Below are 12,824 nucleotides of genomic sequence, written 5' to 3'. Positions count from 1 at the left end.
GTAGCAGAAATGCTGATCTAGCAGAAACAAAACAAGTTACGTAGTGGCTAGCAAGTGCAACATCTGTGTGTAAAGTGCTACTCCATCCAGCTCTGTGTTCATACTGGGAAAAGCGAGGTCTGTTCACCAAGGGCCTGATTCTCTGTTTCCCTGCACCTTGTGCAGTTCTTCGCATGGCAAAGGGAGCCTGAAATACGGCCATTCTGATTCGGCTGTGCTTTGCGCTCACTTTGCATTGGCGTTAGTGACTACACGAGGTGCAGCGAAATGGCAAATGGGAGCCAAGGCCCATGAAAGATGCTGCTGAACTGTACTTCAACTCCTGAGAGCCCTGACTGCTCCAGGCCGAACAGCCTCTGAGAATGAAAGCTGTCACCCTCTCTCATTTTCCTTGTACTTACCAGAGGAAAGAGCTGAATTGCCTGCCCAGGTCAGCTTAGCTGTTGCATATCAGTATACTGCACTCTGGGAAGGGTACAGGTGGCTTGTTTGCTCTCCTTCAGAGCGTAGCGTGGGGCACCACTGCTTTTCAGTGCCTACTGCAAAGAAACTGATACACGTGACAACTTTTCATTGGCAGCCTTGGCGCAGAAACGTGTGTCAGTCAGTTCACCCACGATTGCAAAGCGGAGCTCAGATCAGAAACTTGTCCCCGGAGGGAAGGAAGAGGCTCAGAACCAGACAGGAACCTTCTGTGTTCCTTGGTGCCAAAATACGTTTTCTGAGGATGAGAAGCAGCGAGAGCATTTTGCTGTCCTCATCACCCGCACAGGCTGCACTCACGCTCCGTGTGTGTGTGTGTGTGTCTTTGCAACTTTGCCATCTGTTTGTTGAGTGGAGTTTGTGCTGCATCACTCACGCTGCTGCTGTGTCTAGTTAGAGCTTACTGCTGTTCTCTCCTGTCCCGGCCGTCCGCCCCCCCGCAGCTGCATGCTGCTCACTCAGCTAACCTCACTGCAGGCTATTTGGGGAGGAGGGAAGTGATGTGGTTGAATTCCCTCCCCTTTAAATTGGATGTGGGAGGCAATAAGAAGCCACCCAGAACACATATCCACACAGGGGTTGCTTCTTTGCTCGTGGGATGAGAGTAACTTTTAAGTGTAAAGAAATTAAAAAGGACAGTGACGGACTGAACTTAACCATACAGAGATTAATACACAACTCATTTTGGCTACCTCCCTGACCCCCTGCCTTTGTTTGAGGCTGTCATATGGTGACCTTTCTCCTGGGGAGCCCTCCTGTGGCAGGCCGTAGTACAACTGGTGCACCTGCCTCACTTTCTCCTTTCTTCCAGCATCTCCATTAACGCCAGGCCTTTGTTTCCAGGTATAAATAGCCCTCTGCAGCGTTAATTTATTACAAAAAAAATCCCACAACCGTAATCTAACCCTCCCCCGCACAGTCTAAATAGTGCAGTCAATCTTTCAAGTCCCAACAGTCTATCCTGTACAGCTCCGACGTCTCTCGCCATGCCTACAACCGCCCCTATAGTACAGCTCCAGCATCTCTCACCACGCTCCAGGTACTGCTCTGTGGTCGCTCACCCCGTCTAGCTGGGGTGCTTCTCTGTGCTTCCGGTTTCATTCTCAGGTCTAAGTCTAGTTCTTGCCCAGAGACATCAGCTGTCTCACTCCTTCATCGTTCCTCAGCCTTCAGCTCTCCGGCTCAGGGAGCCAACAGGCATCTTCCTCTGCCACTTTCAGCCCTCTCTGGCCTGGGGAAGTTTGTAGGTGACCCCGACTGCCTTTCTGCCTTTTGCTTTCACCAGCCTGATCTGGCTCCGCTGCTCAACCAGGGAACGCTGACCACTCTCTCCTTCGGAGGCATCCCTGCCCGTGTAGCTCTCAGCCCAGCTCTGCACTTCTTCTGAACTCCGTCTCAGGAGTCTGAGTTCTGAACTCTCCTTCAGGGCATCCATCTCTGAGCATCCTGCACTCTCGGTTCTGGACTCTGTCAGTGCCCCTAGGCAGGAAAGTTGGGTCTGATTTCATGGAAGGGACCAGCTACCCTGTTACAGAGAACAACCATAGTTTATCAGACAGCCAGTCTGAGATCCAGCGCATACATTGCTCGTCTTAGGAAATATCTCCCTAGCTTATCTCAATTCTTCTTACACAGAAGATGGTAACTAATTTGACAGCCAGCAGCAGTCCAAGGAAATAATTGACTGAATTTGAGGTGTTTTCTTAATAGACCAGACGCTCTCAAACTGCATTGCACCACAACTCCATTCTGACAACACAAATTACTACACGACCCCAGGACAGGGGACTGAAGCCTGACCCCGGCCGCCATGGGCAGGATGGGAGCCAAAACCAAAGCCCCAGGGCTTCAGCCCTGGATGGGGGGGGCCTGTGACCTGAGCACCGCTGCACAGGGCTGAAGCCAAAGCCTGAGCCCTGCAGCCCAGGGCTGAAGCCCTTGGGCTTTGGCCCCAGGCGGTGGGGCTCAGACTTGGGCCCCAGCAAGTCTATCGCCAGCCTTGGCGACCCCATTAAAACAGGGTCATGACCTACTTTGGGGTTGTGACCTGCAGTTTGAGAACTACTGTAATAGACGATTGCCCACCCATTAGCAGTAAAGGGTAAACCGGCTGTAGGAATCCACAGAGAATCTGGTGGCTTTGTTAGGACCAGTGGCTGGAACGTATGTGCATAAAGTATACATGCATTTCTGCTGAAAACCACCCGCATGAAATCAGCACCTACTTTCTTAACACATGTGCTCCTTGGGTGTGTTCAGAGTCACAGCTGCTGGCTTTAGTTACAACCCCTCCCCCCCCCCCATAGTTTTACTCTTTAGGCAAGACGTGGTGGTGGATTCCATTCGTATCAGCCACACGCTTACTGCGCTCTGCTGGGTTACTCCTGGGAATGCCCTTTTGAGGCAACAGGCTTACGGGGGCGGGGCGTGTGTGTGTGATTGATGACAATTTGTCCTACACAACTATTATTTCTGATTGTGAGGTGCAGGAAAGCAACCTGCTTTTCAGATTCCCAACTTGAACTTAACAAAAGGATTTTTTTCCCCACTGTAAGCCCAACATATTTGATAGGGACATCATTAAGAAATGACAATAAGGGAACCTAACAATGCCACTTGTACAGAATGGCTGGTAAGAATAAAACTGCTTTTTACAGTTTGGATGGACCCTGGCAACCATGTATCCAAAGGAGCTGAATGGCTCATCCATTAAGGGGACCCGTTTTGCTTTCAAATTAAGTTGCACAGGTGAGCTAGCAAATAGCAAAAGAGAACACAGGTGCCATACAAGTCTCCTGGTGGAAGAGTTAATGGTATTTTGGCCCCATCCAGACCTGTGAGAAAACTGGTAGACAAAAATAAAATGCAGAGAAAAAGAATCAGTTGAAATAGAAAAGTGTTTAAAAAAGTAACAAAAGTGAAAGATTCAAGTTAATGCAGAGTAAAGAATGTGTAAAAGAAAAAGACAATTCAATCAATTTAGCAGTTAACACTTTAAAGTGTCATGAGCATAGCAGATGGTTAAAAAAACAAGAGACATAAACAGTTAATTCTATTTAAAGAGCTATCATGTTTAGAAATTAAAAACAAGTGAAAAGAAAGAAAAAAACTCCCCCAAATATTTAGCCAATAGAGCCAAAGGAACTAAAGGGAAAGTGGATGAGTATGGTTTTGATTTTCATTACATACAAAAATATTAAGCCCTGTGAGGGCTCTGAGAAGGGACCTCAGGATTCAACACATCCTGTGTGAGATTAAGAAAATCTGGAATCTAGGACAATTGACTGATTCCATTCTGTAATCTGAAGATTGGTATTAGATTATTAATAGATCCCAATTATTCATTTTAGCAATACCGTTTACTACGTGTTTTGTAAAGTAATCAGATTCCATTGACAAATTTTATGTTGCTGCTTTCCCCCCTAGCACTGCAGAAGTCAATATGGATGTCTTTTGGGTACATCAGTCTGTGCACGAGCATTGTAATAGAATGGATGACAGCAGGAACATACACAGTTACATAATCCCAGGTGAACACATCTTTGGTTTCTTCTTTGTGTTAAGTGTTTACGGCACACACTTGGATTTCAGGATGAAATCTGACTCGTTTTACTTGTGCAAGACTCCCATGTGTGTCACCATAGGAGTCTGATTGAAGTCAACGGGAGTTTTACGTAAGTACGTGGTTGCACGGGGACTCTTACTGTAACACTCCCATTGATGGGGTAATGAATTTTAAAAAGACAAATAAATATTCCATTAGGAAATTCCTGGTCAGTTAAAACCATAGGATCCAGGCCAGGGAGGTGGTCAGGATATTGACCAGGATTCATTGCTATGAAGTCTTGGGACCGTTACTGAAATCTTCCAGCGTGTGACATTTAATAAAGGAGTGAACTTGTTTGCATTATCATTAACACTAAGAAGATGCTTAAAAATATTTACACCATAAGGACCAAATTCTATTCTCTGCTACGTCCAGGCAGCTGTTTTCAATAAGGTGGTGTGGCTAAAACTGAGGACAGAATTTGGCCTTAACATAGGGAAAAAACTGCATCTTGTGCAAGTATTTTTCAGTCAGGACAAAAGACCCATTCTACTCAGGAAAGCAACGGCAAAGACATGTGACACGGATACAATTTTAATATTTTTGCCAGCAAAAACTATGTAACTGTAGTAGCATTTCTGCAGCATGCTAAACAAAGTTACCATCATGTGGCCTCGCAGTTCCCACCACTACCTTTATATGGTATAGTGTTACCTGACTTCCTTCACGATGAAATTCGAGCCAAGTTTTACTTCAGTACTCATGAGAGGGTAAGCCCTGGTGTCACCCTCTCCTAGATGGGATGGTGGATTTTCAAAAGAAAAATGTTCCATTAAGAAATTAGGTGGTCACTGAAAACCAGCCATAGAAAGGGGATGGAGGACTTCACTGCACTCCAGTGACCTTAATGGAGAGGCATCTGCTTACGGCAGTGCTGGATTTGGTCCACTGGCTTTTACCCCCACTGTTTGACCTGATTTGTAGATTACAACCCAGTCACGATCTTTGCATGATCGCAGTGCCTCCCTGCATTTTGACCTGCCACACATTATTACTTTGCAGTATTTTAGCCATGATGGTCCCAGGATATTAGAGACACAAGATGGGTGAGGTCATATCTTTTATTGGACCAACCTCTGTGGATGAAGTAGACAAGCTTTTGAGCTTACACAGAGCTCTTCTTCAGCTTGAAAGCTTGTCTCTCTCACCAACAGAAGCTAGTCCAATAAAAGATATGACCTCATCCACCTTGTCTCTCTATTACTACTTTGGATAGTGCTAGATTAAAACAATAGTATAGGGTTTACAACGGGATGTTCAATACACTGAAAGGCAACAAATTTAAACCCGATAAAAGGAAATACCTTTTCCATACAACACACAATTATTCCACAGAACTCACTGCCACCATGACGGTAGGTTTCAAAAAAAGGATTAGACCCTTAGAAAGAGAGAAAATAGCAGAGGATTAAAAATAAATCAAAAGGTCCCGTTTTTTTTTTTTTTGGAAGGAATATAAAACCTTGTACTTCAGGATAGAAACCAATCTCTAATTAACTTAAACTAATGAATTAAGCTAGGAAGAAACTTTCCCTATTGGCAGGTTATCCCATAACAGCCTACAGCAGGATTTCTTGCATCTCCCTCTGAAACAGCTACTGTGAGATAGAGGATACAGGATTAGACAGACCATTGTTCTGATCAAATATGGCTAACTTCTTACCTAACTGCTTTGTAGCTGCTTTGTAGCTTCCCCCAACACAGTCTAAATGGAACCCACTCCACAAAAAAGAGACTTTGTAGAGTTTTTAAAAGCATGTTTATGTGACTGCACATCAATGTTTGTGTAAAAAGGGATTTATGACAGTTTATACCACAAAGGTTACAGTAAGAAAAAGCACTTCTTTATGACAATAATTCACAAATTCACAAGGATCACTTTAATATACAAAGCAATTACTACCATTCTGAAACACAAAGCAGCTAATATGTACATAGTGTTAATAAAACGCATTATAACTCAGTACAATTTTTTTTTAAACACAGATAAAGCACAAAAAGATTAAGTAAAAAAAAAATTAAAGCAGGGATGTTTCTAGAATGTAGGGAATTGTAATAGGAACTTATTTCCCGCATCAAGGTTTCTTTGTTTAGTAATTTAACTCCCACAGAAATGCTGGAGTTAAGGCTGAAATACCCTGTTTTGTGCTGATAGTTTTGGGTAAAGGATCAGACACGGGGTGAGGTGAGCTTTACCCTCTCCATCTTAAATTAAAAAATAATAACCATAGTTAATAATAATCCTTGCTCTAGAAACCTCCCTGAAAAATATTGTTCTAAAAACATTTCAAATTATAAATCTGGCCTAGAAATGATTTATTTTTGACATGAACAACTGATATGTGGACAAGTCTGTGGGGGGTGTGTGGGAGCAGTTGCTAGTTACCACCTCGCTCTGCCCCTTCCCTTCCTCACCACAGAAAATCCATACAAGCAGTAGAGTGATAAATTTCATACAAATTTGCAGTTCTATAATTTTATTTCTTTTTTAAATATAAATAATTTCATTACACACACAAAATGGAGTGGCACCTGGATAAGATATAATTTGGGCAGAGCACCCTGCTGTCGCCGATTCTTAACCATAACCATTTGCAGATGGCCGATGGGCACAAGGCCCTTTTCTGGTTGGTTACCCCACTGCGTGTTATCCCAGCTTTCCCCTTACTTCATAGAAATGCTGCCGGAGGCTGAGACTCAAGGAACTGATTTCGATAACAGTATGCTTCCAAGTCACAAGTACAGCAAACGGTCAGCTTACGTTAAACGTGCTAACCTTGGATCATTAGCCTCCCTTCCCCCACCCTCTTCCCTGCCCAATGTATGTCTCCTGAGGACAGTAAACTTTCCCTATTTCTTGCTGGTGAGAATGAGATCTAAAATTACCATCTTATATAGTGAGCCAAAAAGTGCAGCCGGGACCTGCACTTGCAGTACCAGAATGTAGACAGGTCAAGGTCTTTAATTTGTGCTAGGCAAATTTGCCTGTTCAATTCTCTTCATAGGCTATGATTTAAATACACTTACAAAAAACACTGCAAGATGAAAAACCTGAAATACAAACCCTTTTTACAAATCGAATCTGGTCCCTCTTCCCTAAAAATACAGAAATATTGAAGCTACATCCATCAACAGAGCTGAACCTACCCTGAGCAAATGCCAGCTGGACCCTGTTTGTATATTGGTTTGAATCTTCCCAGCCTAGCTCAGCTTTATGATACGTTCAGGTCCCTCTCGGATCAGTATCTTTTATAACTAGCAAATTCAGAAGATCAAGGAAACCAGTCCTTAGTTACAGTCCACACAAACCGTGAATGTACAGGACATTTGAAAAGCTTACATTACAAGGATTCAGGGTATAGCTAAGTCATTAATTCCCCTCATTGCCACTGCAAAAGAGAGTTAGCTGTCCTTTTTTTTTTAAAGCTGAACGGGAGAGTTATCATTAGATGCACCTCCATTTCCTGGTGCCTAGAATCTGTAAATCTTTTTGCATTTGTTTTCCTGGTATGCAGCTCCGGAAATGTGCAGCTAGATCTCAAACTGGGGACAGGGGACTAACGTGACTGAAAAGGTTTCAGTTTTCCTTCCAAATTAATTCCCCTTTCTCACTTGAGTTCTTTGAACTAGTTCTGTTTTGTCTAAAAATAATTTAACATTCATCCAGTATGTGTTCCTAAGTGACAGAATGGGATCCCTTACATTACACCCGGGTATTTAGCCTTTTGGTACTGCCAGTTCAGATCCCTTGCCATTTTGAAGTAGCACCTGCTGAAAGTCACGTGCTAACAGGCTTCATGCTGAAAGCTCTTCATGAAAGAGTCAACAGATTTGTGGAGAGGAGTGAGAGTCACAAACAGGTAGTAGGTCTGTAATAATCATGTCAGGGAGCTTCTCAAGCAAAGCGAATATCCAATTGCTCTAAGCTTTTTTTCTTTTTGTAAAAGTGCACATTTTATCAAACATTTACAAAGCATATCACGTAACAAAAATAAATATACAACCTTTCCTTTAGGTCATTGGCGAATGTTATGTCACGAACTCTGTTCTCAGGGCAAAAAATGGCAATACAAACAGGATCTCAGAAACGCAGAGAAACCTTCCTATAACTGCCACAGGTTTGTGACCACTGATAATGAACTCACTTTAAAGTGTAGACTTGTTCTTGCTTTAACTTGCAAAAAGCACTGGCTATCTGTTTTAAAAATAAGCAGAGACCAGTTTTAATTAACAGATGACTGCCTGCAGCTGCTGTCTACTGGAAGCCCAGATTAAAAAACGGTAGTACAAATTTAGATCAGAAATGTTATGTATAGGGTGGTTTGTCCTTGTTAAATTAACCTTTATTTTTTCCTGAGTCTTTGTATGGTTCCAAACACCCCACCACCTTTCTGGTCAACATTTAGTACCAGACAAGCCAGTAGGTCTGAGACACAAAGACAAACCATAGAACAACCAAAAGCCTACAGATGACTTTGTCCTGAAGAGCATGACTGGCTGGAATTGTGCTTTCAGATACTAGCAATGCTGCTGGCAACTATCCAAATCTGGTGAAATCATTGGTCAAATAAAAATGCATAGCCCCTACACCATGAGAAAAAAAAAAAGTCTTACCGGTGGTTTCTTAGTAAAACCCCTTCCAATTATTTTTGCCTTTGTTTTATAGCTGCCAAAGAGACAAAGCACAAAAGTGAATAATTTTGGGGGGGGGAGTTTTTAAACAATTGTTTACATTATTTCAAAATCTCCATCTAAGAAAAACACAATAGCTTTGAAGGATGAAATAAAATCCTTTAAAATGGGTAACTGAACAACAGCACACACAAAAAAAATCAATAATAAGCGCCTGAATAATGTAGCCCAAACCTACTGAAAATGTAAGCGTGCGCACACACTCACACACACACAAAAGTAAAAATTGTTTCTGACCTCAATATACTATAATACTCAGCATTCCTGACTTAAAAGCTCTCAGAGCTGTAGATTATATACTGTGTGTGTATATATATATATATATATATGTACATATTATACATATGTATTTTTTCCAAGAATATCTAAATTAAGAGAGCACCTCTGACAATATCTTAACTGCCTGGTTGGTGCCTTTGTTTTGAAAAATAATGACATTACAAAAATTATATTTGAAATCAATTCTTATTTATTATGAACATAATGGATCTAGCCCTTTCTAACCCTCTCTTCAGTTAAACCAGGCTATTAACGCTTGAAAACTCACAACCGTGAGATCTAAAACAAGCCTCCCATTTAGTTTCAGCAGAATTTCTGTTCTACAGCAAAATGGCCCTAAGTTATAAAAGCTGACTACCCCCAACACCTTGCTATTTGTTACTGGATTCCTGTATTGTCTTTTTCTTTCCCTTTTTGGCCAATGTGAATACTAAAGCATAAACTGGTAAAATCAGCCAGCCCTGTACTTGGTCTAATATGATAATTTTTATTCTTGACTTGTTTCATTTCCATTAAAGAAATCCAAGTCCCCAAATCCTCAATGCTGCGCACAAAAATAAAGATTCTTGTTGATCTTTGGGTAGTTTAGAAGGCTCAATTTTTGTGTGTGCGACCTTAATGCTGATGAGGGTCTGGATTGTTAACCCTGAAGAGCCTATCCACAGGACATGTACAGCACGGACATTAGCAATGGGAGCTTTCCCACACTGCCCAGTGAATATGATTCCACTTTGTCCTGGAAGGAGCACCTCTGGGGCTAACAGTTCAGTCTCCACAGCCTATTCAGTTCTTTGTCTCTCTCTGCTGAGAGAATATTAACAAAGGTGCTAATTAGTGCCAATTATCTAAAAGGAACAGATCTGAGATCATCAACTAATTTCATGCAGGTTCACCACAAAACCCAAGTTTTTGCAAGTGGATGGTTCTGTAGTGAGAAAAACCCTGCTTCATGTAGAGTATTTACAGCTTTTTTAATTCTCAGAGCTGGAGTTATTACATATAATTGTTTAAATGAGGCAATCAGTAGTCCACTCCTGCAGTATCATCAGGAATTCTGCTTCTAGCACTAATTCTGAGAAAATACCATGCATTTATAGTAAGCTATTTATCTAGAGTGGGGGGCACAAATTCACTCCAATATATGTATTCTCCATCTTTAAGAATCTGCAAATTTTAATAAAAGCACATTTGAGAATTTGGGGGCTTTCTTTAAGTTTGCATCACTAAACTCATAAAGTGACCTCTAAATTTAAAAAAAATAAAATACAAAAGGAAAATCACTCCTCTACTGCAGATAAAAATAGGCCATGTATAAAAACTATTTGACAATCTTAGATTTGAAAACTTATCCTTTCACAATCCTGATACTCATGTTCCAGTTTTGTTTAATTTGACATACAAACAAAACTTGACCTGAAGTTATCTCTGACCCAAGATGAAATAATAATGCTCTTTCCTAAACCTCTTGGAAACCGAATGCCCTTTCAAATAAGAAAGCCAGAACTTTTAATACTGCTTACAGCTGTTTGAGTCGATTGCTTACAGTCCTCTCAGTGTCTTTTATTATAATGCCATCTTGGCTGTTTCACCATTTAAAAGGATCTTAAATTGAAATTTTACCTTAAACAGACTGAGTGAACAGGAGAAAATATTAGCTAATACTTAGATAGCCTAGGTATTAGTACAGACCATAGTCTTGTGTGTATGTCTATATACACAAAGCTTGAAATAATAACCAGGACCTGAGATCCAGAGCAAACTTATTTCATCAAATGACCAAGTTAAAACATCACAGTCTGGCTTTAAAGGGCCAATACACAAACTAACATGATTCTTTTTGACACACAATGGAAATCCTAATGTTGAGTACAGCGTTCACTGTTTTTAACATGATACATCTACTGTTTCTTGCCATGTATTTCTGGGAAAAATAGCTATGCCCTCAGTGCATACTCAAGGGCCTGATCCTGCAAATGTTTGACGCATGTGAGTAACTTTACTCAATAAGTAAAGTATCTGCTGGATCTGGCCCTTTACATTAAAACCATCCACTGAATAAATTATGTACATTTATGGTTAGGATGGGCAGGTTCATAGTCAATATTTCCCCCAAACACAGTTCTCACCCTAAAAGTCTGCTAAAAGTGGATTCAATAGGGAATATTTAGTCACATTTGTAGTCCTCATATTTGAAGTTGTCTTACAAAGATGAATTTTAAGTATAGAGGGAGGCCTCAGGGTTTGAAAAAGAATGTAGGAAACCAGTGTTCAACATAAAAGTAATGCAGATAACCTACTTGTTTGAGTACAGCTGAGACATTCAGAGGAATTCCATGTTCATCAGTGAATTTATACATGGAGTTGGTGATATAGTTGTCTTGGATAAAAACAGGTAGGGCTTTAAGCATTACTCTTGTTTACTATGTAACTATCTTCTAAACAAAAGCTGTTCTATGTTACCTTTGTGTACTTTGAGTTCATTTCCCATCCAATATCAAGATGCTTCACTCAGCTGGTAATTTCTTTTAGTGTATTCAAAATATTGAACACACAGACACACATACATACACCTACTGCAAGAAGCAACAACTGACAAATAATGGAGCTAGTTTCAATTAAATGGTATCTGAGGTATGGAGAAGCTTTTATCAATCTAGAAGGCGGAGAGATTACAGATGACGCACCAAAAAGCCTTCTGGGCTAATTTAATAATTTTCTCTCCATACTAAGAATCTGTATATGGAGCTCCCTTCGTCTGGCATGCCACTCAGCCATATATTTGTATTGTTTATAATGAATATGTATCAATTTGGCAACCATTGCTTCTTCATCGCACCATACCTACTTTTATATATATGTGGTCCACAAAGTACTTCAGGCCAAGAGGATGAGGGTGATTCTGTCCCTAAGGCAATCAAAAGAGGTCAGCACAAACTCTTGAAATCATACAAAAGAACCTCCTCCCCCACAAGTCTTCACAAATGAACATTATTACTCCTTGAAAATGATGGGGGGCATGAGAAAGAAGTATTTTCTTCTTCTTCTTCTTTTTCACGCTCAGGATAGTTGTGATGAAAATAATCTCTTAGGAGGAGAAGTGGAGGCAAGTGTTTGAACATTCACAGTTTAATGCAAAGCACAGACGAATTAAATTCTGTAGTTGCTTTCAGGCAGTTTCGCGCATAGAAAAAAAAGAAATGTTTAGAAAATAAAAAGTTTACTTTGTCTTTCTGGTTGTGGGCAAAACCAGTCTCTATCCCACCTTGACAAGTGAAAATGGGATCCAAAATTAATCTGATTTGTGGCAGTAAAGGTCCTTAAGTGCTTTCAGCTCCTCAATCAGTGTCTTGTTTTGGTTTTCAAGCACAGCCACTCGGTTTTCTAGACATTTCACATATTCCTTCTTCTTCCTGCGACACTCACGTGCTGCTTCCCTGTAAAGCAAAAAAGGCCATTCAAACCCAGAACATTTGAGACCATGAGCTGCTTTTGAGCTTGATTGTTCAGGTCAAACGGCCAAAACAGTATCAGTGTTTTCAGAACCTGGCTGTAGAATTAGAGGTATTTGTAATTCAGGAAGAAATTAAGTATATAATGATTTACATCTCAAATCATGAACATATCAAAATCACAAGGATCACTCCAATATATAAGTAGCACCAAATAAACACTAACAAAATTCTGCCTGGTTTAGAACGTGACTCTGAACAGTATCGTAACTATGGCGGCCTTTGTGTTGAGTGCTACAATTTCACTGGGTTCT

At 40.9% G+C, this 12,824-nt stretch overlaps 1 protein-coding gene across 1 annotated transcript in view; it reads right to left on the bottom strand.

Annotated features, from left to right (window-relative positions):
• Nucleotides 1–5,841: 5,841 nt before the first annotated feature.
• CREB1 (cAMP responsive element binding protein 1) overlaps nt 5,842–12,824 on the bottom strand; it is a 46,406-nt gene continuing 39,423 nt past the window's right edge. The window contains exon 8 of the mRNA XM_074968018.1: nt 5,842–12,495. Within this exon, the coding sequence (XP_074824119.1) occupies nt 12,351–12,495 (145 nt within the window). The 3' untranslated portion in view covers nt 5,842–12,350. The remainder of the gene's footprint in view (nt 12,496–12,824) is intronic.

This window comes from Natator depressus, chromosome 11 (genome assembly GCF_965152275.1).
Source record: "Natator depressus isolate rNatDep1 chromosome 11, rNatDep2.hap1, whole genome shotgun sequence".
In the NCBI taxonomy this organism is placed as follows: Eukaryota; Metazoa; Chordata; order Testudines; family Cheloniidae; genus Natator; species Natator depressus.
Note: the sequence above shows the minus strand (reverse complement) of the source record. Positions and strands in the feature narration are given on the sequence as shown.